We start from the raw sequence: 25,942 nt of genomic DNA, 5'->3' as shown, positions 1-25,942 counted from the left end.
TAATTTAGTTTTAATAGAGTTTTGGTTTATTTTATTATTTTGAATATATTCATTTTATATTTCCTTCAAAATTGTATTTATTTTATACCTGTTGGTGTCATTGATTTGTATACTAAAATATGGTGATGTGTATTTGAAAATTCAGTGAAATACTAATTATAAAAACATAGCACGATGCACAAAATTTGCTCTGATGTGAGTGCACGTTGTGTGATTTTGGTGTGCCAAAAAATGTTATTTAGATAAATGATTGATTAAATAAAAAACGGTACCATTCTAACAAATATTCATTGGGGAATGAGAGCACATCCAGTCGAGATCTGATAATCCTCTCCTGACAAAAGGCACTGCGTAATAATTCTGCTTTGATATTGATCGGATTGTAAAATACGGACAATCCATGTCTGACAGCTTGCTTGAGGTGGGAGGAGACAGGTAAATGGAATGTACTTGTAGAAACTCTGTTTCTTCTAGAAAACCTGCTAGCAAGCAGGTTATGTTCACAGAGTCAGTTACCATGGTGACTGACTCAGAGTTTAACTCAACTCTCCTCTTGGAACAGATAACACAGAGTTTCCCTCATCTCAGGGTTAACATACTCAGAGTTTTCACATAACCTGCTTTCTGGAATACCCCCCAGGTTCTCAAGTATGACAGCATTGCATTTATCATAGTGGCTGCTCAGATCTGAGAAAGCAGTGACGTTGTTGAAATTAGGTCGAGCACTGAAAACAAACAAACAAACAAGCAAAAAAAAAAAAAAAACAAGCAGTCAATGGATCAGCCCAACAACCATAATGTATACTTAGTGTCCAGCAAAACTGTGAGCGCAAACAGCTTCAGTAAGTGCAGCAGTTGAAAGCTGAAGGAGGAAGTAGGTCTGTAACTTTGACGAGTGTTTTCAGCAGACAGTAATTTTACTGTTCCAATAACAAGTAACAGCATGAAGCTGAGGCAGTCTGCAGCAGCACCTATGTGTCATATACATTTTCATTTCAAATACTTGGACAAAAATTCAGATTGACCAAATTAAATCAAGTACCTCCTGACAAAAATATCTACCCCATTGTTATCCTCTCCACACCTATCATTCAGAAAATCTCCTCTGTCCCTGTAAGATGTGCCTATCAGAATTCTTACTCCATCCTGTCACTGCCATCACCATTGATCTGCACCACACAGTCCTTGTTAAAAGGCTCCTTTGAGTGTGCCGTGTCAAAGTGCTGGGTGCTCACCATGTATCTTCCCTGAGCATCCAGCCCCAGGGCAGGGACAAAGCGACGGTCAAACTGGATTTCTTGGCGCAGATAAGAGGTCCTCTTCTGACAGGAGTCACCAGTTCCCTCCTGCAAGGCTGACAGGAACACCACCAACTCAAAGTGATTAGATGTGCCTTCACACAGGGCGGGGTAGAGAGGGCTGTGACGGTCCAGAGGGTGGTAAAAGGTGAGTGGGAAGATGAAGAAAGGACAGGGCTGCTGACCTAAATGGTCCAAATGAAAGGCCAGAGAGGTCTGGTGCAGAGCCTGACCATCATGCTCCTCATAGAGCACAGCACTTATTTTTACATCCACCAGAGGTCGCTGCAGCAGGTTGGTGGCTCGTAGCATGAGGCACACCTGGCCCTGGTTTTGGCCCACTACTGCCTGGGGGCTGAACTGGATGGCTCCTGCTCGTTTCTGGGGACGTGCAATCTTGGCTACAAATGCACCTAAAGGTTAAAAGAATATTATGTGATGAGAAGTTGTATTGACTTTGTTACTGTAAAATGTTTGTCCTGTGCTGCTTTTCAGTAAATCGCAGCAAAATAATTCAGCACTGAACAGCAGCATAAAGCACAAAATGTTTTAGAGGTTCAAAACGAATGGGCACCCAACGTAAGAAGTGCAGATCATATTATAGACTGGTCTTCAGATTTGTTTTTGATTTTGATTTATTTTCTTCCTTGCGCCCACAACTACATGTTCCTGTTGGTCCACAGCTGTTGGTGTTGAACTGACATAGATGACTGTATGCAAAATGTTATTGACTAATGGGTCCAAGGTGGGATTCAAGTGGAGCCTTCCTTTTTGCCAAGCTTTCAATGTGTGGCCATTTTGCACAGCTATGAATGCTTTTGCCTTAAGATTTTTTGGAAGTTTCAAGTCTACTGAACCCCACACAAATTTTATACTGCTCAGTGTGCAAAATGTCTGACATCTTTGAGGGAAGTCTGCATTTCCATTTTTAAAAATATTGCTTCAGGTTCTTCACATGCCAGACATTCCTCCATTCATTACCATTCATGTACACTGCCAGACACTGCCTTGTTTCTCTCCTCTGTAGTGACATTAATGGAGGTACACTTTCAGAAAAGAAGTAGGAGGAGTGCAATCCAAATCTGAATCAAGTTCAAAACAACAGCTGAGGCAAATATGAGCACAGTTGGAGCTACTGCAGCAACCTTTCCTTCCATTCCATTTCTTTCAAGTAATTCTTGTGAAAGTGACTTTTACATTTTGTTTTACATTGGTAGTAGGATCTGACTGATATTGTCAAAGCACCAACACTATAATGTTGCTACAATGACTGCAGCACATGTAGATGCAGCAGCCAGTAGCTCCTCAAATCCCTGCTACTTTTTTGCTATATTTTGCTATAATTGTTTGATACCATGGCCCCTTCTGCTGAAGCACAACTTTTCTATGATAGAGAATCACTTATCAACATCGGCAAAAGTAACAGCATATGCCAAGCAGCCAGTCAGACCAGAGGGGAGAAACAAAACTGAAAGCACCGGATGAAGAGAGGGAGGAGAGCCAGCATCAGGGCAAGGCTGACCCGACTTGGACCAAGATCTGTTCCTCTGCCAAGCCTTCTTCTGGCTAATGTCCATTCGCAGGGGAGTTCATACATTCATTCATTGTCCATAACTCCTTGTCCTCGTAAGGGTCAAGAGGGGGCTGGAGCCTATCCCAGCTGTCATTGGGCGAGAGGCAGGGTAAACCCTGGACCCTCGCCAGACTATCGCAGGGTTGACACATATTGACAGACAGCCTATCATTTATTATGTTTTTTAAAAAAATCCCTTCACAAAATGCACTGCCTGCTCATAGTAACATTACCAGCACTGCCACTGATGTTAACGTAAGCATAACAAGCAGAAATAAGAGATATGGAGACAAGCACAGAGAGAGAGAGGACAGATGAAGACAAAACACAGACAAAAGTGCACAGGATATGACAAGCAGAGAGAGTAGAGATAAAGACAAAGCTGACAGAGAGGGAGAGATAGGAGATATGAAGACATGCACAGAGTGACAGAAGAGATGAAGACAAAAGCATTCAGATACAGGAGAGGAAGATACAAGCCCAGAGAGGTTAACATTTTGAAAATTATATCATGCTTATTCCTTTTGTGTCTCCATAATTGATCTCTTATTGTCTTGCGTGGTATCCTCTCATTGTAGCTGACCAGAAGACCACAATCAACCTCCTGTAACCTGCTGCAACCTGCTGGAAAACAAAGGTCAATAATGACATGTTATGTTTAACATTCAATGCATTATATGTCTCCATAATTGATCTCTTATTGTCTTGTGAGGTATCCTCCCATTGTAGTTGTCACAAGATAGACCACAAGACCACAATCAACCTACTGCGACCTGCTGGAAAACCAAGGTAAATAAATAATGACACGTCATTTGTAATAGTCAGTCAATACATCATATGTCTCCATAAATGATCTCTTATTGTCTTGTGTGGTATCCTCACTTATCTTGTAGTTGTCACAAGATACAGTAGAACACAAGATCACGATCAACCTATTGCCACCCTCTGGAAAACCAAGGTAAATGATCACTTTTTTAACAATGCATTAGACCGATGGATGCAGGGGGCCAAATGACTGCTCACCTGGAGCCCCCAAATGGTTAAGTTCACTACTGCTTTGTTTTCTATCAGTGTAATGTCTGGCATCATGTTCAGCCCCCCCACAGCAGACTATCAGTTTTCATGTACCATTTTAAAGACAACATGAATAGTTTATTCTATACGCCTTCATTCTTGACATGCATCAGTAAACTGATCTCATATTTCACAATGGAAGTGCATTAGTCTACTTTGCCCAATTTTCAAAGCCTTGAACCCATTCTTTGACGCAGTCACCTTCTTTGTTTCCAAAGGAAAGAAAACTTGTCAGCGTAAAGCTTCATAACAGTTAGATAACATTAGTGAGATAGCAGTTTTTATCCAATTTTTTCATTGCAAATAGTATGAAGCACCTTTAGCACATTCCAATGTCAGCATGACTGCATAGTGAAATTTAACAAATGGTAACCTACAATACTTGTACTAATGTGACCTAACTGCCCCTCTATCATGAGAAACTCATGAGTGTGCATTAGTTGAGCAGAGCTGAGACGGTCACAGAGCTCGCCAACGCATGCACTGCCACATCGTTTAAAACAGTCCAGTCCATCCAGGCAAAACACGACTTTTTCAGATAGTCCTCATATGCGCATGAAGCAAGGAGAAAGCTCTTTTCCCTGGTATAAAACTACGGTGGTGCTCAGGCATCTATGTACCGGTGGAGTGACTGACTTTGGCTAGCTTTAATGGTGGTCTAAAAAATGTTATCTTTTGGCTCTTTTAGACTTTCCAAATGTTATAAGACTAGATGGCGTAAATCTAGATAGTGAAAAGAGCTGTTTTGTGGGGGATTTGATGCTCACAAAAAAATATTTACTAATGTATAGATGTCTCTTTCCTGATGTAAGTGAATGGGGAAAAATCTTTCTGGGCCAGCCCGGACGGTGTAATTCCACGTTTGGCCGCTATGTAAAATTTGCATCAAAGCCTGGAGCACTTCCTGGGGGCTTGCATACATGAGGTTGGACACAAATCAGGCTGACATGCATTGCTCGTCGATTGCTGGTGATCAATTCAGCGCAGGACTGGCTCTACTAGAATGTACCTAAGTTGAGACAAATATATCTTTTTTAATTTCACTTTCCTGCTTCCATTTCAAAATGAAAGTCCTCTGACAACATCTCTGTTGACAGAATCCCATCAGTTGTTGGCACAAGGCATTTTATTGTGAAACATTTGCAGGACCATGTTGTTGACATTGCAGGACCTCACAGGACTTCATAAATGAGTGGAATATGTGCTTATAAATGAAAAATGAAATACAGTACTCTTAGCAGCAGGCAACCCTTCACAGGTGTCACAGCAACAACGCTGACAGTGTGGACAACGTGTTAGACTTCTACAAACTGCAATGATTTAGTTTTAGTCAGACTGTATATGAAATTCTTTATAAATTGGAGGGTACATTACCTGTTACCCTTTTTACCTTAATACCTAATAGCATACAGCTTAAGTTAAAAATTAATGTCAAAGTCGGGCATTCAGGAGAGGAATTATTAGCAAAATTTATTTATTTACAGTTTTCTTAAAAATCTGCTTAGGGTGGACCTTTTAATTCTTATTCAGTGCTGGATAGTTTATTGAATATTAATGCATCATATTTTAATTGTTGCATTTTTTGAGTAAAAATGTGAATGTCTCAGATAAATGTGGTGCCATAATTTTTTCCTCTGTAGTAAAAGTGTACAGTTGAGGGGATATATTGGAAATGTTTTCAATGCCCTGTATGTGGGTGTATTTTTTGCACTTATAGTGGTAAATAATTGTAAACATTATTCAGGGTCACTGTTCCGTTCTCCAACATTCTTGAAATGCGTATAGTGTCAACACTCAACAGTGTTGCTTCAGATAATGGTGGCTCATGGCAGGGAAGCACTAGGTCAACGGAGAGCAAGAGATTTTGATTCCGCATTTGTGGTCCAAGGTTTTGAAACACGTCAGGTTATGTAAAAATGGGGACATTCTTGCTAAAATGTTTACTGTTAAAATATGCAGATACAAGATCAAAAACAATGGCAAATTGCCATTTAATGGCTGCATAAATTTTGTATTGTAATTTATTCGTTTTTAATTTTTCACTGTTCAAATACAAAAGATTAGAGCTTTAAGACCACTTTTAGAACAGTTGATTAAAATCAGCAGTTACTATGAAGATTCCATCTGGTTGCTTGAACATCCTGTGGTGCATTTTTGTCTTGTGTCCTTATGGCTCCCAACAAGGTCCACCCATCCAGTGCAATATCTTGATTTGGGATATTAGGGTTTAACCATGTCTCTGTGAAGATGTGTGCAGAGTAATCCCTGATCTCCCATTGCTGAGTGAGACTCAGTGGCATCCCATCCACTTCACTCCCCTGCGAATGGACATTAGCCAGAAGAACGCTTGGTAGAGGAACAGATCTCGGTCCAAGTCAGGTCAACCTCGCCTTGATGCCAGCTCTCCTCCCTCTCTTCGTCTGGTGCTTTCAGTTTTGTTTCTCCCCTCTGGTCTGATTGGCCGCTTAGCTTATGCTGTTGGTGGGGATCCTCTCACAGTCTGCTGCGTTCAGTCCGAAACCCACACAACTTTTGCCGATGTTGATAAGTGCTTCTCTATCATAGAAAAGTTGTGCTTCAGCAGAAGGGGCCATGGTGTCGAAAAAATATAGTAAAAAGGTAGCAAGGATTTGAGGAGCTACCGGCTGCTGCATCTACATGCCCTGCCGTTGTCATAGCAAGGGCACATCATAGCAATGACGATGTGTCAATTTCAGTATCATCACAGTCTTGGATTTAATCCTAAATGCAATACCAGGGATTGCCCAGCAGATGGCATACATGGATAAATGAAGTATCTTCAGCTTTCTGGTTCAGTGCTTCATTAACATGCTTTTCCCTTTCAAGTTGAATTTTAAGGCTACTGGAAAAAAAACATAGTACAACACTCTCATAGTATAACTGGCAAACTATAACACAAGGTCAGGACTTACATGGATTTCTGTTTCTTTTCAAAAAATGTTTCCCTATGTTTTCAGGAAGCTGTTAGGTCAAGATATAGCCTGTTGTTTAGGAGGCAACTGGTTGGGAGTAAGGTAAGATGGTTGGTTAAGGATAAGTATCACAGAAGATGACTAGTCAGGCAACACTCAAACACCTACTGTTCTGAATATGTAAATATCCAGTCCTTGGATGTAAAACATCCCCCAGTTTTCTCAATGTAGTGTACAGGGGAAAAAAGAAGAAGCTTGGATTGACTGACAAATAGATAGATAGATAGATAGATAGATAGATAGATAGATAGATAGCTTATTTGCCGCTGCAAAAATACAACCAAATTAAATTTGTGACTCCCTTAAATTTAAATTACAATTATTGAGTTAGCACCAGTTTGTCTCTCAGTATGTACATTACACTTACAAGACAGAGCTCACATTTGTGGAGACAAGGCTTTAGGGTTAGAAGAGTTGTACCTGTGATGAATGCTTCCAGCATGAGCCCCAGCAGCATCTGCACAGCCAGCAGTGCTATGGCACTGGGACAGTCTCCACTTGGGAACATTGTGCCATAGCCGATGGTCAGCTGTGTCTCCAGGGAGAAGGAAAAGGCAGCAGTGAAGCTGGTTATGTGCTTCACACAAACCACATGCCCCTGTGGGGGGGCATCATGATCTTGCACAGCCAGGTCTCCGTTGAAGTGAGCCAGTAAGTACCACAGGCAGGCAAACAGCAGCCAGTGGGCCAGGAAAGAGGTGCAGAAGGCCAGCAGGACCCATCTCCAGCGCAGACCAACCAACAGTCCCCACAGGTCATGCAGGGCCAGCAACCAGGCCCTGCCCAAGGCCCCACGTTGCAAACCTGAAGAGAATAGAGGTGGGCGAAGGGCACAGTGTCCGTCTTTGGTGACTAAGCGTTGGCGAGGTGAAGAGGACAAGAGAGGAGAGGAGGAAGCCTTGCCACTCAAAATGCTGCTGTTGGATTTGGTTGTCATGATTGCTGTGAACCTCAAGCAGGGTGGGTCAGTATGATCCTGAAATAAAATGATAAAAGACACCAAGGGTATTTAAGACTCTAGCAGTTAATATCAATACTTATGTCATCTGTGTTTCCAGTAATAATAATAGTAATAATAGTAATAATAGTAATGATAATAATAATAATAATAATAATAATAATAATAATAATAATAATAATAGCTTAGATTTATGTAGTGCCTTTCATTGGACAAACGGCTCAAAACAAAGACGGAAAGCTGTGGGGTGGGGTGAGCATTGTTTATCTGATAAGACTACTTGTGACTTGGTTTTTACATGTCTACCACTACCTGTGTGAAAACACAATGTGCATATCAACCTTTGTTTTTAACTTTTGTCCTGACTGAAAGGTCTCAACAAATATTTAATGAATTGCCATGAGTTTGTGTACCCCAGAAAATACAGCCCACTAACTTTGGTGGATCCCAGACTTGTTCTTTAGTGTCACTATGAAGTTAACATTTGTTGTTTTGACTATAGGATAGGTTGGGATGAAATGTTGTGAATACATTAGTGTCATCCTGAGGATGATTTGTGACAGCAAGGACAACATTTCAGTGTGTCCAGCTCTTTGGCATATGACCAGACACTAATTCCTCTAAGCCTAGGCTCTACATTTGGTTTGATATTAACTAGCAAAGGTTAGCATGCTAATATGCTATACCAAACATCAGCATGTTAACTTGGTTATTTTGAGTATGTTATTGCACTGACATTAGAATTTTAGCTTATAACACCACTGTACTTGTCTGCTTTGCACTGGCACTAGCACTTGTAATGGCTGTAGATTCTTCAGCACGTTCACAAAGGGCTAGTAGTACCTGGGGACCTCTAATTATTTGTAATAACTACATAGGTTGTCTGTGATCTTAATCCAGTGCAAACCAGCCATGTCAGCAATTTGTCATGTAAAAATTCTATCATCAATTACCTACCATATTTTGCCAAATACAGCAGTCATGTGATAATGAATCCTGTTTGAATCAGCATCTCTGGGATTTGTGGTGTTATAAAGGGATTTCATGTTCTCCATGCCTCTTTTCTGCCTCTTTCCCAATCAAGATATGGATGTTGTGTTGGCAATCATAAAATTAAAGTTTTTACAGAGTTTTGGGTACAGGACGCTATCCCACACAGAATGTGTAGACCCATTCGCAGAAAGAGCAAGCTCAAACCCATGTGAACAGAAGTTATATTTATGAATTTTTTAAAAATACAACAAATGGAATTATGGTGATAATATCCTTTTTGTGACGGAAAACACAAAATTAAGGTACCAAGTGACAAATCAAAAATATAATGACATATAATATAGATACTGGCAGCTACTCGCCCATGAAGAAAAGGAAACCACCCATTTCAAAGCCATTCAAGTAGCAACCATATACAGAGATTTTCTCGGATTTTCAGGACATTTTATTACTGAATAAAATCAACCTCTGTTAGCTCAATTTAATGGGAAAGAAATGTGTGAAAAATAGATGTTACAGGACTTGTGGTAACATTAGCTCTATCTGCTAGACTAAGATAAGCTAAGCTACGCAGGCTAAAATGCAGTTTCCTTTAGGCTACAAGCGGTTCTGGGGTTTGGAAATTGTTATATGTATATGACCTTTGTGGATTGTATTTAATGGGATATAAATATGTGTGAAAAATGATGTTACAGGACTTGTGGTAAAGTTAGTTGTACCTGCTAAGCTAAGCTGCACAAAGCTAAATAAACCTCAGTAGGCTAAAAGGCTTGTTGCTGCTAGCTTTACCTGCTAAGCTAAGCCAAGCTAAGCTAAACTAAGCTAAGCTAGGCTAAGCAGGCTTAAAGACAGCTTCCTCTTCAAACTGTTTTGGGGTTGATGAATTATTTATATGCCTTTAACCCTTGTTGGTTGTTTTCAATGGGAAATATGTGTAATATGTGTGCACCTCAGCAATGTCATTATCCTGGGCCATCATTGGTCCAGGACCACTACGAAGTCACATTATCTTGGACTGTTGTAAGCTGTTATTCCAGCACCACCACCAAGTCATATTAATCCTAGGTTAGGGTTAAAATGCAGCACTCCGTGGGGCACAGGCTCATGAGAAAGAATATATTAAGATATTTTATGTGCTCTTAAAAATCCCAAAAGTGGTTCCTAATAAAAAATCCAGTATGGATGTGTGTAAAAGAATGAAGAAATAAAAATAAAAAGTAAAAATTTGAAAAGGTTTAAAATAAGGTAATATTAACAAAATAATTTAAAAAAAAAAGATTATAAAAGTGTGGTTAACTGCACCACTGAGTGGGTGAGGCAGCAGGATCAGATATCTATTAAATAAGTTCTTGTTCCCAAACCACAGGTTCTCTAATTGGATAAAGTGGGGTCGCTGTGATTGTAAAAATTGTTAGGTCCATTGTATTATCATTTCATCATGAAATACTACTATGCATCATTCTTAAAATATTATAAAAGCACGCCAGTTCTTAATCCCATTTTAGGTGGACATATATTTATATCAGCTATATACATTTGTGAATTAATTAAAAGGGTTATCTCTTTATTTAAGTATATAGATTAAAATATATATAAAAAATAAATACATGGACAAAACAATGCAACAGAACCCCACAAAAGACATTGTATATGCTTTTATTAAAATGCTATTTTGTCTTAAAGGCAAAATTCCCCCCTGTGGAAATAGTAAATAAATTATGCATGAATAAATAGATAAATAAATATTTAAACAAGTATAATGAATAAGGGAAACAAAACCACCCCGTGTGGGTTTTTAAGTGCTTTGGTTATAAAAACACACATATATATATACATATAATATGTTGTAATTAAAATATTGAAAATGTTAGTTCGAAAAACAAGCATGCATAAAATTTTCAATAAAAATCTTCAGAACTGTCATTGTGGGTGAGTATAAAAGGGAGAATTCATTAAAAGTCCACAGAAAAGAGAGGCCCTGGGGATCCAGGAGATAAGTATTTCTAATAAATACTTTAAAATTGGCCATTCTCAATGGAAATGGATTCATCCTCAATACTTTTCATTAACCCCATTTGGGTCTATTGATTTTAACAGATTTCACTTCCTCTCTGCTGCCCATCTCAGAGGTGTATTGTCTGTGAGGCCGAAGAAGCTTTATGCCCCTGACAACTGAGAAGGAGGCAACGTGGGGACTCCTTCTCGTGGGCTCACCACCCATTGGAGGGGCTAAAGGGGTCAGGTGCTGTGTGAGTTGGGTGGCAGCCGAAGGCGGGGACCTTGACACGTCTCTGGTGGGGAATGAGCCCGAGCTGGTGCGCGAGGTTGAGAAGTTCCGACAAGATGTAGTCGGCCTCACCTCGACACATAGCTTGGGCTCCGAAAACAGTCTTCTCAAGAGGGGTTGGACTCTCTTCCACTCTGGAATTGCCACTGGCGAGAAGCGCTGGGCGGGGGTGGCAATACTTATTGCCCCCCGGCTCTGTGCCTGTATGTTGGAGTTTACCCCGGTGAAAGAGAGGGTAGCCTCCCTCCGCCTTCGGGTGAGGGGACGCACCCTGACTGTTGCCGGCCACATATCTGTAGTGCTGTTGCTGTTGAGGTCACTCCAGTATCTGCTGGTATCTCCTTTTAGCCTTCTTGATGCCAGCTCTCCTGTTCTGGTGATGATGTATGCCTCCTTGTCCGCTGACTGAAAGGCAACTTTTTTTGATCTGAGAAAAGCCTTCACCTCCCGATTCATCCAGGCTTTCTGGTTGGGGAATATTCTCACCATCTTTGTGATTGCCATGTCATCAACACATTTGCTGATATATAATGTCACAGAAGATCCATATTCCACAAGACTGATCTTGTTATCTTGAGTGGCAGCATCTTTGAACACTTGCCAATCTTGTGTGCTCAAAACAGTCCTGCAGAGCTGCTGTGGCTTCATCTATCCACACTTAATGACTGTACCGCAGTCAGTTTGGCGGCAGGTGAGGTTGACAGTTAAGCATAAGCCTCAGTGACTCTCTTTTCAGTGGCCCCGGTGAAAGAGCCCACAACACGCAAGGGAGACAGAATGGGTTCAGGGTCATTATTGGGGTGCTCAGAGGTAAACAGATGAGAGAGAGCAGAAGTTTTTTGGAGCCAGAAAGGGCAAATGGTTAAAGAAGAGAGCCCACCTGCCTGATGTGAGATGATTCTTTTTGCTGATCTACATACTCCAGGAGGTCATTCCAGGCGAGGAGAGGCTGTTCGGCCCCCTCAAACCAGTGCCTCCATTCCCCTAATACCACCTTAATGCCTTTTGCAGTTCAGTTCGCAGTTACCAGCATCTTAGTTCCTCTCTGAGGCTGACAGTTTCCGGGATAGGAAAGCGCAGGGATGCAGCTTGCTGTTCCTAGTTGACCTTTGAGAGAGGACTGCCCCCACATAAGGGAGACATACACCCCCACCACACAGTGATGACTAGGATCTGGTAGCTTGAGGACTGTGGCAGAGGTAAAACTAGTCTTGAGTTTTTGGAGGGTGCTCTCTGCCTGTTGGGTCCACTGGAAGCTAGATTTAGCAGTAAAGGGGTGCAATGTTACTAAAGTTTCTGATGAGCACTGAACCTCTTTGCAACTGGCACGAGTGGGCCTGACTTTTTTTCTGGATAATCTTGATGAACCCCAGGAAGGATCAATCGACACATGAAACTCACATTTCTCCGCTTTGACAAAAAGCAGATGATCGAGGAGGCAAATGGTAATGGCAGATGGACTGCATTTGTATATTTTGGCTATTTTCTAGTCTTTTTGACCACTCAAAGTGCTTTCACACTACAAGATTGACATTCACCCATTCACACACTGGTAGCTAAGGTAACCGTAGATGGTGCCACCTGCTATTCAGTAATCATTCAGACACACACACACTACGATGATGCAGCATTGGGAGCAATTTGGGGTTAATTTGTGGTTAAGTATCTTGCCCAAGGAAACTTCAACACGTTGACTGGAGGAGCCAGGTGTTGAACCACTGACCTTCCGATTAGAGGACAACCCACTCCAACCATGCCACCCCCAAAAGGCACTGAAGGACCCGCTGGATATGCTGCACGTGAAACTGCTCATCAGAGGAAAAAAAGGGTGACTCTGGTGGAGGAGACTGAGAAGGTGATAAACAGTTCTTAGCAAAGGTCTCCCCCCAAGCAACAATCTGTCCCAGTTTCCAGTCTGTGTGGGGGTTGTGAACTGTGAGCCATGTGTAACCCAGGATATCTTGTTGTTCAGGGGCTTAAAAGATATTGAAACTTATCTTTTCTGTGTGTGAGCCTGGGAAGGTCAGATGTAGAGACCAAATGCGATGAGTGACCTTGCAAATAAGTCAACTATCCGGGGCTCTGGCATCCAGAGGTCAGTTAAGGTAGAAGGTCTTGAGCCCCAATTTCTTGACTAAATCATAGTTCATGAGGTTAGCATCTGACCCGCAGCGTACTAGGATAAAGTCTGCCCTACTGTCTGACACTGAATCTGAGTCTGGAGCACATTCCACAATGTGACGTTTAATGGCACTGCTGACATCAGTGAATTCACTGATTCTGCAATGCCTTCAAAACCAGGAAATGGTTATAATATCCAAAATCTAATATGATATCTTGTCTCATATCACAATGTCAATGTAAAATAAATGTAGCCAAGACCAGGTATATTGAATGATTTATTTCTGCAAATAAATTGATTGAAATTGATATTCAAACCAACACTTTAACAAGGAATCTGAGCTGTTGACTTCACAAGTGCAGAAAAATATGCTTGTTGTCAATGTTAAGTCCTTTATCTTTTAGCATTTTTTGGAGAGTGGCTTCAGTTCAGAAATAAATTTTATGTTGAAGGCTAGTCATCTGGGACATTTCTGGAGCGTGGAGACTCTGCCACTGGCTAAATGGACTGCACTGCGCTTTTCTAGTCTTTCAACATTCATCTAAATAAAGCTAAATATGTTTGAGGCAGGAGTAGTCAAGACTATGACAAGAAGCTGGACTTGTCCTTGGGGGCAATGGAATCAGAAGCCTGCAGAGACAAAGATGGACTGTCCTTGGAATGTCTCATCTTGTCTTTCTGATAAGAGAGACGGTGTTCTTCTGTGGATGGCTTTTAGATAAAGTTACTCAGAATGACTGTCTCAGGCTCTTTCCATGACACACAAAAAAACAAACAAAAAAACCCCCAAAAAACCAAAAATACTGCACATGATGAATGTATGGAGTTTTGCAGAGGTTGGAAAAAGTCATGGTAAGTTTCAAGTCTTCTATGAAGCCAAGACCAACAAATCCCATGCCAAATCTAGTTCTTAAACTTTACGTTCCTAACAATTTTAGTTCCATTTTAAAAAATTAGGGTCATACAATAATTTTATCAAAATAGTAGATAGTGTTAGTATGTGTATTTTCTTTACATACACTAAAGTTCAGAATATTTGATTGCAAAATGATCAGATTTTTTTTCCAGACGGCCCTCATGTTTGGCATGGTGATAGCCAAGAGGGTTATATTGAGGGAATGGAAGTCTTCATCCCCTCCTTGTTATAAAAGATGGCTCAATGATATGATTTCCTGCCTACATTTGGAGGAGATAAGATATTCTTTGTCTAACTCTAATTCGAAATTTGTAAAGATTTGGGGGCCCTTCGTGGATCACATCAGGCAACAGGGCGCCTAAGTTGTACACCTACTTAATGATCGCTACATTTTTGTGGCTGGAGTACTATTAATGGTCCATGTTACGTGCTTTAACTGTCTAAATTTAAAGGACATTAAGTGTGTTTCTGCTTATTTGTTGTTGGTCCTGGCGGTTGAATCTGGTTTCCTGTGGCTACCTGCCTTTGCTGGATTTTTTGTGGCATTAGCATTGGGTAATACCTGCACTGTCTATCTAAGTATGCATGTACAATATATGATGTATAATGTATTATATTCTGTACATACTGGCCTTTTGTTCGGGTTGGGGGTAGGGACTCTGTGTCTCATTCTCTTTTCTTTTTATTGTGTGTTGTTTTTGTATTTTGTATATATCTAAAAACCTAAATAAAATTATAAAAAAAACCCCAAAACAATTCAATCTTTTCAAATTGTTGAGCTAATGTTTTGTGTGTTGTGGTCTGTTTTTATGCCATGGAGTTTGTGCATCTGTATGTGATAATCAGCATTATCTGTTGTCACTGCTTGCTGGCCTGCACTTAGAAAGAGAATGCTATTTCTGAAGAAATCATGAGTAAGAATGCTGCATGCTGAAAAGCTGATGCTACACTGCAGTGTTGGCTTAAATGCACACAAGGACAGTAAATTAATTTAAAGTGAGAATTTGTTTAATTTATATGAATGTCATTGAAAACTTGAATGGTACCAATGGTGTAAAAATAAGATGTGGAATAATTTAAATACTGTAGTAAAGCTAGTGCTACACTGCAATTCTGGTTTAAATAAACACAGTGTGTCAAACATGTTGGTGTAGTCCTAAAAAATGCCAGCAGAGCAGCAGGTTGTCTAATTTTGATGTATAATGTATTTAGTCATGTCTGTGTGTCTGCATGTGTGTCTGACTGCACATATAAGCACGTCTATCAAGCAGAAATCAAAGGTTTTTATGGTAATGGTAAATCTGTCAGTTATCTAATATCAGTTCAGCTGAAACACATCTCAAACTGCTGACCCTCAGTCAAAAGCAATAACTCCAAATCACTCCTATTATACCATGAAGGTTTAAGAATAGGCTTTGAGGGTTTTTTACCAACCTTCAAAGAAATTTCATTTGGGATTTGAAAGTAAACTAATCCAGAATGTAGGAAAGATGTGGAACATTTTAATGTTTGAATGCTGTTAATACGCAAATCTATTAATGAGGAGATAGGAGTCGAAAAGCTGATCAGCTGCACACTTCCATAAATTGGGGATATCCATTTTTTTAAATGTAAAAAGGCTTAAGTCTGAGTGATGTCACAAGTCAGGGGTGCTCAAAACAAAGTCAAGTTAAAGTTCTTCTTATTTTGTTGAATCAAAAATTACTCAGAATTATGAGTCTGAATACAAATTGTGTGGCTGTTTGTTTGACTGATTTGACTGATTTTAGTGACAAAGTGGCCATTCTTGTAGTGAAACCAAAGAAAAAACGTTCCACTTTTAGCATTACTACAAGACTTATGGACTTATTTTTCATTGATTTAGGTTAGCAGTAATTAGGAGCTAAATCCTCATGAAACGGATAGTACGGGTATAACAGTGAATATTATAATATATATTTTAGAATGTGGAACTGTTTCTTTAAATCCCAAGGTTAAGTTGTATCAACAGAATTACCATTGTAATTATATAAAAAAACAGCAGTATAATAAAACAGGACTTGTGTGTAGAGGAACTCCGAGAACCAGATGTATGTGAAGGCAATCCTGACAGGCAGACAGCTAGGGTCATGTACTCATCAAAGTTTCTATTTCTATGTCAATATTGTTGCCAGGAGATTAGAGCAGGTCCCAGCTGGGAATCTGTCTGAGGAACACAGCAACATGCAGAGTAGGAATGTGTCTTTGATCTGCAGGGAGCTTTAAACTTACTGCACTGCATGGTTCTCCACTCGTCTTGTTCACCAATTACAATATACATTCAGTGTCATTTTACACATGCATTCACTATGCACTTGCAACTTCTTTTGATACATTTGTTGTGAACACTGTGTAGCTTTTAAATACAAAAAGCAGAGGGAGTTCATTTCAAACAAAACCATAAATCCCAGTGATGTTGACATTTTAAAATAAAGTTTGATAACATAATAGATTAGCAAAGTTTGCACCAATATTTACCAAGATTTACCAAGATTTAAAGTATTTCAGTGATGTTTTGTTTTCCAAAAGCATTTTTAACCAGTTTACACTTCAAACACAAATGAATAAGTTACTTGGTTTGGGTCTTCATCCACTAAAACATCTAAAAAATCAAATGTCATGGAATAAAGGACAGCATAATTGACATCAGACCACTTCAATTATTCATGTTATAAAAAACACCAACCAACTGAGGACTTATCTGATACATAAGCTGAAGCAATAGCAGAGTAATAAGGAGTGTGTCAGGTGACTGTGTAGTTAATTTTGGTGAGAAGTTGGTCTTTGTGCTGAGGTTTGGGGAAACTTGTTAGTAAGGTCATAACATGAAAGCCATGCACTGGCTGATGCTTTACTATGCTGAACATCAGTGTGTCAGACATGTCACTGCAAGTCAGTGACAGGAAAATGTTTGCTACCTCTTTAAATGTAATCTATATTGCCTTGCGATGGGAACACTTGTCACTTCCTGTTTGGCCTGCATGTGCAGGTTCTGACTGGCTCAGCCCACCTCGTTGTTGGGATTCACTTCACCTGCCACCAGTCTATACAAAGTTGCTCACTCCCAAGATGACTCCCTCTCTCCTTCCTGGAAGGCAGGTTATGTTCTGTTCTGAGTTTCAGCTTGAAAGCGACTGAAAAGCGTCTTTTGCAGCTTGTTCCCTGAGGAGTGTCACTCTATAATCAGTGTCAGTACGTTATAACGTTATAAACACACTTGAGACATCTTGTTGAGCAGTAATATTACATAAATGCCCCCTAGCAAAGCCGCACAGATTGAATATTGCAATATGCACTGCAAAGCTTTTTTTCCTCACAGGAACCTACAGTTTATCAATGATGCAGAAAATCAGAGACAGAATATCGTTCACCTCATTCATCTGGTTGTGGCTCTCACTGAACGACTGAACGTGGCTCTAAAAGAAGCTTCTTTAAACCACAGATAACATTATGCATGAAAAGGTCACTATATATTTTGGACGAAATTAAAATTACAGCTGATAGATTGGTGTGTTGGTATTTATCACAGATATTATTCAATCCGTAAAATTCATTTTTCTTTGATTTATCCAAAAACTAAAGTGATTTATACGTCTCGTTCATTACGGGACAGTGTCAGAGCTAAATAAAGTTCTTGATTATAATGTTTTAATCTACAGCATCAAGTTTAAAGTTTCAGAGCTGCAGAATGAGCAGCTGTCACGTTAGAAATAATGGAGTGATTTAACAGCCAATATAGGTAGACTATTAACTTGTGCATTCAATATACAACATTTTCTGTCAGCGCTTGCCTTAATTGAAGCAACAGTTTTGTTTTGTGCTGTAAAACATTTTAATATTCTTCAAAGGCAGAAATAAGGGGGGGTCGATTTTTTTTTCATAATAAAAACAACTAAATTATTTAATCTACTCTTGTATTGTCCCCAAAAAGGCTAAACAATTAAAACATAATGCTATTGAAAACATTTATTAGCCAGGCGCAAAAACCTAGAACAAGCAGAGTGCATATATACTGTAGTTTTGATTAATTAAGGTGTCCAAATCAGCAATGACAGGCACATGGAAACAGCTGGAGTTTGCAGGAGCATTCTCTCTCTCCCCTTCTCTGTTGACTGTCCCTTTTCTTGTCACGTCTGTGGATTGATACAGTGGGGGGAAATTTGAGTGACTGCCAAAAGTTTTATTTACAACAACAAAAAGCAGGCAGACTAAGGAATTGATTAGTCAGCTGGCCTGTGTATGTGTGTGCGTGTGTGTGTGTGTGTGTGTGTGAATTGTCTTGTTTGTGTTTCCGTGTAACGTCACAGACAGGCAGGAGAATAGGTAAACAGTAGAAAGCAGCAGGATCAGAGGTCTTCGAGAACATTTCAGTGGTTTCTTCTCTTAATATATCTATTAATCATTAAGCCCCCTTTCAAACTCAGTGCAGATTAATGTTTTAGCGCTGCTTCGGAGGACACAGACAGTAATTTGTTACAGTGTGTCATTGCGATGGTTAAGGAGCTGAAATTACCACGTTCACCCGGGTGTTGTATTCCCATCAAAGCCGAGTGGAGCCAGATGCGATAAAAAAACGTGGCTATCGCAATCATTTGACCCGGGTGTGAATGTCGATCGTACGCATTCTCATTGCATTAAAAAACAGATGTTAGCGGGTGTTAGCAGGTTTTTTGTGCAGTGGGAATGAGGCTTAAGTTTCAAGTTTGCAAAATGTATGATGCTCAAACAGGGCAGGCAAAAAGGCACTGGGTCTGGGTGGCATGCGAGCAATTATTTAAAAGTTTCAAATGACGCGTTCAGTGCAACATTTGACTTGTTTTCTGTAAATGTGCACAGAGTTTGAAGCAGAAAGCCTGAGTTAACAAAGAAAGTTAATAACCACCTTCGTGGTACCCAGTTAGCTCTTCATAGTATACCCCTCTTGTGATTTCCATCCAGCCAGACAACAACTTACTGTAGCACGCCCACATTCCCATCATGCCTACTGCTGGGCTGAGGTTCAGTTCTAACCTCGGCCCTTTGCTGCATGTCATTTCCTCTCTCTCCCTTTTTCACGTTGAAGCTGTCCTCCCTAATAAAAGCAAAAGCCCCCAAAGATAATCTTTTTTTAAATATATTTTTGGGCTTTTGTTGCCTTTATTGGATTGGACAGATGTAGTATGAAAGGGGGAGAGAGAGAGAGGGAATGACATGCTTCAAAGGGCCGAGGCCAGACTTGAACCCACGACCGCTGCAGCAAGGATGCAGCCTTTGTACATGGGGTGCCTGCTTTACCAACTGACTACTACTACTACTACTACTACTACTACTTTTTCTTCTTCTGGTCATCCATGCCCCAACTACAGTGGCTCTATATACCCCCTGGGGGAGCACCTTGCAGTTTCAGAACCACTGCATTCGTTAAAACATACATCCTTATTTTAATCCAAACTTTGATCTTTTTTTCTAAACCTAACCATGTACTTTTATTGCATAAACCTAAGAAAGTAAACTAATAAACTGAGTAAACCTACTGTTGAAGTTTTTTTTTAAATGAGACTGTATGCATTTAATGCATGGAAAATGTTAATTTATTGTGAGTTTATTTTGTCAAGACACAATGCATGAGTTTAGCGGTAATTACCAATTACATGCAGGTGGCTGATGATGAGGAATATGAAGATGAAGGCAACACACAGACAGAAAGGGATAGTGTGGACTCAGAGAAGGAGGAGAGCTCAGACTTTTTAGGTAATAGGTAATGTAGGTAGGTAGTGGATGGATAGAAAATGGAAGCCCTTTCTCACGTGTCAAATAGTCCCACTCTGTCAATACTTTCAGTGTAAGTGCATTACACCAAAAGGCATCCTAAGTTAGCACGTGACAGCATCTGGCGTGTCCCCCTGATACGCGCATAGGCGTCACTTGAGAACAGGGCCGGATTAAACCTGTTGCATGCACATGAAATATATCAAGTTGTAGCCCTGGCTATAACTACGTGTAAGAAGCACGAGGGTGCTTATAGGGAGGGCAGAAGGGGAAGTTGAATTGAGTCTGGAGTCGGGTATTCACTTCTTGTTTAAATGTGATGTTTTTTTCTACATCTTACCATGCACCTTCTTGCCCTAATCCTAACCATCTGTGGCTGTGTGCTCAGCCCCCTCCTGTTCACACTGTACACCCATGACTGCACTCCCAGACATCAGGAGAACTCTATTGTGAAGTATGCGGACAACACCACCATCACCGGCCGTATTACAAACAACAATGCGAATTCATACCGGGAGGAAATCAACAATCTTGCAGAGTGGTGCACAGAGAACAACGTACTGGTCAACGTCAGTAAAACCCATGAGCTGATTTTTGATTTTAGAAAGAAGAAGGCAAAGACGCACACCCCTGTCTACATCAGTGGAGCTGAGGTGGAGCAGGTGAACAGCTATAGGTTCCTAGAAATTACAACCACAGAACCTATCTTGGTCATCACACATCACCACCCAGGTTAAAAAAGCACAGACAAGGCTTTACTTTCTACTGAAACTTTGAAAGGCTCAATTCCAGAGCAGGATCCTGTTTAACTTCTACAGAGGAGCAATAGAAAGCATCCTGACTGGAAACATCAAGAACTTGCATGGTTTGTGCACGACCCAGGACAGGAAGGCTCTACATCGGGTGATTAAAACTGCCCAGAACATCACTGGTTCCCATCTACAGAGCATCAGTGACCTCGGTGAAGTGAGGTGTCCGCAAAGATCCCAAAGGATACTGAAAGACAGCAGCCACCACAGCCACAGTCTGTTCACCCTGTTGCCATCTGCAAAAAGATACAAAGGTATCACCAGACTACGGAGCAGCGTCTTTCCCCAGGCTCTGAGACTCTTTAACTCCTCCTTCGATGCCAAAAAGATGTAGCAGGATTTAGGATCAACTTCAATTTAATTTCTTCTTCAAGCACATTTAAGAAAAATGACAATAAATCTACCTTGTCACTGGACCTTCATGTCTACACATTAATGCTTTAGATATCCACTTGCATCTGCTGGTAATGTTTCAGGCTGCCAAGCTAATGCCAGCATGTCAACAAAGAACATGGTTTTGTTCAGGCAGCTAAAGCACATGGCTATGTTTAGGCAACACAAGCACATGGTTATGTTCAGACAACCAAAGCACATTGTTATGTTCAGGCAACTAAAGCACATGATAATGCTCAGACATTAAAGCACATTGTTATGTTCAGGCAAGTAAAGCACATGGTTAGGATTAGGCCACAAAGGCATGGATGGTTAGGTTTAGGAAAAAAAAAAAATCAAGCGAATGACCCCCCCAAGGGAACCGCTTTGCTTCTTATAACATGGTGTCACACCGTGTTTCGATCTGATGCCATTCCATGACATATCAACAGGTTTCATCCGGTGGTGTATCACAACACTGCGAAAAGTTATGTCTGTGTTGCGTTACAAACTGATGCCTCCCGGCAGGAATATCAACATGAAAGGTGACTTTTGCCGTCAGTGTATTATGCTTAAATCATTGTAAAAGCGGCTGTTTTTGACAACTTTGGTATGAGAAAAAGCTGGATATTTGTAGTTTATAAGATACAAAATAGTATGACAACTCATCAATCTATCAAATCTGTTTGTTTATCTACATTATTTTGAAAGTGTTGTATATTATATTATCATGAATATGACAACACATTAAAACATAATTGGTACGGCACTTCATTTCATAAGTAAAGGCAGTGGATGGCCGTATGAATGTGGCCAAAAAAATATTGTATCTTTACTGTGTGTGCTTATTACATAACAAATGTGGTTTCTAAGATTTTTATGGCTTAAAATTGCCATGATATTCATTAACTATACTCATGTAATACAAAGGAGTAGTTAGTATATATGTAAATTTTCACTACTTCAGCTGTCAGTTGCTTTAAAGGATCCCTATTACACTCTTTTCTTGGATCATATTTCTTTTTGGGGGGTTACTAGAATAAGTTCACATGCTAATGTTAAAAAAAGCATCATGCATCTCATACTGCCCTCTGCTGCAGCACCTCTGTCTGAAATAGTCTCCCTGAGCTTATGTCCTGAGTCCTGGAATCCGAGTCTGCTCTGATTGGTCAGCTGACTCTCTCTATGCACATTCTATGCCATTTGTGACATTGTGATGTCACATTGTTACTGAAGTAAACACTGAAACTCAAACAAGCTGTTTCAGGCAGCTTAGGAGGGAGAGAGAGCTCCCTTTAGTTGGGGTTTAGGCTGTATTAGTTGGAGACCTTTTACAAGCATGAAAATGCAACATAAAACAATAAAGAAAAGGAAAAAAACCCAATTGCATAATAGGTTTTCTTTAATGTCACAAATTGCTAACGTTAAAAAGTTAAAAGTGCAACATGTTTATACATTAGTGAATTGTTTTGGTAAGTATTTTTAGCTTAAACCTTCAAAAAAGACACTCTCACCTACCATTCATAAACTCCAGCTGTATTATGTCCTGTTTTTGCATAGAAATATGTAAAGTTGGAGTCCCTGCAGAGTTCATGTAAATGTGCTGTGTGAATTATGCATCCTATATAATGTCCGTGTGTCTGTCTTCCTGAATTCAGTCAGCTATTTTACAACCCATTATAAACTTTATTAAAGATTAAAAGTAAAGAAAAGTGCTGTACTTAAGTATAAATCTCGATCATGGGATGCTTAGAGGGGATATTCCTCTGCTGTTAATTTACTTTAACTTTTACATATTTTTTAACTTGTCTATGTGTAACTGTGAACACATCTTAACTTCTATTTAAGTAAAATTTTAGATCCATATCTTCAACTCTAAGTAAGCAACTTAGATTAGACATTACCACTATTTCCTGTGAGTTGCCAATGCAAATAAACAACACTTTGTGTAATTGCTCTGGGGGTGAAGTCCCTGAGGCCGGTGGAATTCTTAGACTTTCTGCACTCACATCCTGGTAATGAAGGCTACGCAGGACGGCACCTAGTCAGCCATTTTCCAGTTCCTAAGCTATGTATGCTAATGGAGAAATAAATGGAGCCAGTTAGAGGAAATCTCTCTTAAACACCTACTTAGAGCTTAGGGGTGTATGTTACAGTCATTCTGCAGCTGTTCACTTATTCTATTCCTTATAAACTACAAACTGAATAAGCCACACTCCCTATTCCAACTTTGGTCTTGCTGATAACAATCAGGAAAATATTCTCTTTCTGCATTTATTGTAATTAAGAGGTCTAGAAAATGTCTGCAGTTTTTGTCATCTGTAAAACTGGATCACAGTTCATCTCTCACTCATTCTCCTAGTATCAGTGCCTCAACTCTGCCAAGCATCACATGGTGAAGTTTGTACTCACCTAGAGCTGTAGTCAGGGCTAAACAGGGGCCCTCTGACCTTTTCACCTGGAGCTGGTCTGAGATCTTCCAAGTGGGCAAAGAGGCTGAGGCAGGTGGAAAGAGTACCACTAGTTCCTTGGAGGACGAGGTGTAAAATCCCAGAAGGATCCCAAGCGTAAACCAATAGTATAACTCCAGAGAGGTTTTCTTGGTGTTGGAGTGCAGCACTCTGCTTCTCCAATCTGCAGCTTTCAGCTCCGGGGCGAGGATGATTCAGTTGGTCACATTACTCTGCATGGAGCCTATTAGTGTTCCCGGAAGGCAGACGACAGAGGGAGGGACGGGGGGAGGGGGTTGCGGGGGAACGACACCTTGTCACAGTCCATTCAAAGAGCTGCTTGTTGCTGGTTGGTGTGCTGAAGCTGCTGCTGGAAGAAATTGGGTTTGCCGATAATGTGATGTATGTCTAAAGGTGTGTGTATTTTTGCATGCATCCCCATGTTTTTCCCATCTTTTCTTCCTCTTTATTCATTTTTTTCCTGAAGTAACTTGTCATATCAAACTATTATTTAGATAAATATAATTTTGTGGAAATATTACTAACTTTTTGTGCATTGTTTCACACACATTTTTTTCTTTTAGTTTCAGTCTGGCATTTTCTTGCCAGACTGAACCTACTCTCTACTGGAATTTCAGTCAAATGGTTGTGTTTTTTTTCATGCTAGAATTCCTCCAATCAGAAACAAGCTGAAGTGATTACACTCACTCTGCACATGCTCAGTTTGACTGTTTTCTTACAAAAATGGTGTCAAATTAAAGACCCCAAGGGACAGTTGCTCCCAGAAGTGTATTTTTTGGACTTTTTTTGATTGATATTATCTATTCAATGTTCTTTCTATCAGATGTTATTTTTTGATACAGTCTTGGGATGAAATTCCTAGAATCTAAAAATATATAGTTAGAATCAGTGTTTTGTGAGAAAAGAAATAGAATTATCTAAAATGTGTCAAACTAGTTGACATGAGGTAAAGATACGGCTGCTGATACTCAGATGGTTGTAGTGCCTTGTTACAACCATCCCTGAACCAAGTATGTTTTTATTTATTTAAAGATCCTAAAGGCCTAAATGAACTAGCTAACATGCTAACATGCTAAGTAACAACGAGTTGCATGTTTATAGTCACGTAAACAGCCAAACTCAGAAGTGCCCACCTGAATACGTGGCTTGCCATAAGTCATCCTGTTCTCTTCAGCGCTGGCAATTGTACACTGAGCTGTTTCCTCCAAAGATGATTTGATTTTGTCCATATGGCCGAGCCCTACGTCCCACCAGTGTTACACTACACTACACTACGCTACACTATTCTACAGTATAGTCATTGACCACAAAAACCCACCAGACAGTTTAAAATAGACTTTCATAGGTTGGACTGAAAAGAGCGGCTGCAGCTGACAAAAACAACGCATGTTCTTTCTAAATGTTCTTTTTAAGCCTTTGAAATGGTTACCCATATTGCATACACGACAATGGCATTCATAATAGAATGTGGCTAAATGTTATCTTTTGACATCTTCACTGTCATGAACCAGATTTTTCAGAGAACAACTGATCAGAAAAGTTTTGGACAAATAAAGATGCACTTTTTTATCCAATAGGCCTGCAGTGTTTGGTCTGCTTTAAACGAACCCTGGTTTGTTTCCTCGGATAGTCCGCTTTTCTTGGGGTGGTGTGAAAGCTCATTCCAACTCTGGTACGGACCAAACAAGTGAACTCTGGTCTGCTTGAAAACAGGGGTCTCGGTTCGCTTCCAAGTGAACCCTGGTGCTGTTCGTTTGTGGTGTGCATGAAAATTAACATATCACAGGACTTTATAACAGGAGAAATGTGATTTTAGCAGGATTTCTACAGCTGAACCAATGTTAAATCCATCTGCTGATCATGAAAATCTCAAAGTTGATCTTGGCAATGGCTAGCAGCAGGGGCGCGCTTTTATGTTATTATCAGTTATTAAAACAGTCAGATGCCTCTGGTGAAGTTTTTCAAAAGATAAGCTTAAAGCGATAGGACAGGAATGTCTAACTGGGCAGGTAATGCAAACATGTGTCTCTGCAGAGCCTCCAGCAGCTGCTGAAAAATGAAAATGTTTTATAGTTCTTCTATGGTGGAACATTTATGCAGAGTTTATAGAGTTCTGTGATTTGTCTTCTATAATGTGTGAGCATAACAACGAAGCGCACCCACAGCGGGCCTGATAACGTAATCGATGTGCAGTCTAAAAATAGCTGCCTACTAATGCATACAATCAGTTTCATCATTTCTTTACAAACTCTTTGCGACACCAAAGAACATAATTATAAACTCTCTATAAGCATTAAAATGCTGCATGAA

The 25,942-nt window shown here is 40.1% G+C and overlaps 1 protein-coding gene across 1 annotated transcript; it reads right to left on the bottom strand.

Moving 5' to 3' along the window:
- Positions 1-1,136: 1,136 nt before the first annotated feature.
- Positions 1,137-23,621, bottom strand: kcnj13 (potassium inwardly rectifying channel subfamily J member 13). Its single transcript, XM_042487428.1, has 3 exons — positions 23,574-23,621; positions 7,359-7,914; positions 1,137-1,711 (listed from the first exon to the last, which is right to left on the bottom strand). The coding sequence occupies exons 2-3, from the start codon at positions 7,873-7,875 to the stop codon at positions 1,137-1,139; spliced, it is 1,092 nt and encodes a 363-aa protein (XP_042343362.1). The 5' UTR covers positions 7,876-7,914; positions 23,574-23,621.
- Positions 23,622-25,942: the final 2,321 nt, after the last annotated feature.

This window comes from Plectropomus leopardus, chromosome 5 (genome assembly GCF_008729295.1).
Source record: "Plectropomus leopardus isolate mb chromosome 5, YSFRI_Pleo_2.0, whole genome shotgun sequence".
NCBI classification, from domain to species: Eukaryota; Metazoa; Chordata; class Actinopteri; order Perciformes; family Serranidae; genus Plectropomus; species Plectropomus leopardus.
This window is presented reverse-complemented; position numbering and strand designations above follow the sequence as displayed.

What these genes read in the sequence shown, in the direction of transcription:
- kcnj13 (XM_042487428.1), bottom strand. Translation starts at nt 7,875, where the DNA reads ATGACAACCAAATCCAACAGCAGCATTTTGAGTGGCAAGGCTTCCTCC. An exon ending in GCTGGAAGCATTCATCACAG is followed by an intron (nt 1,712 to 7,358) that starts GTACAACTCTTC and finishes TTTAACCTTTAG; the next exon opens with GTGCATTTGTAGCCAAGATT.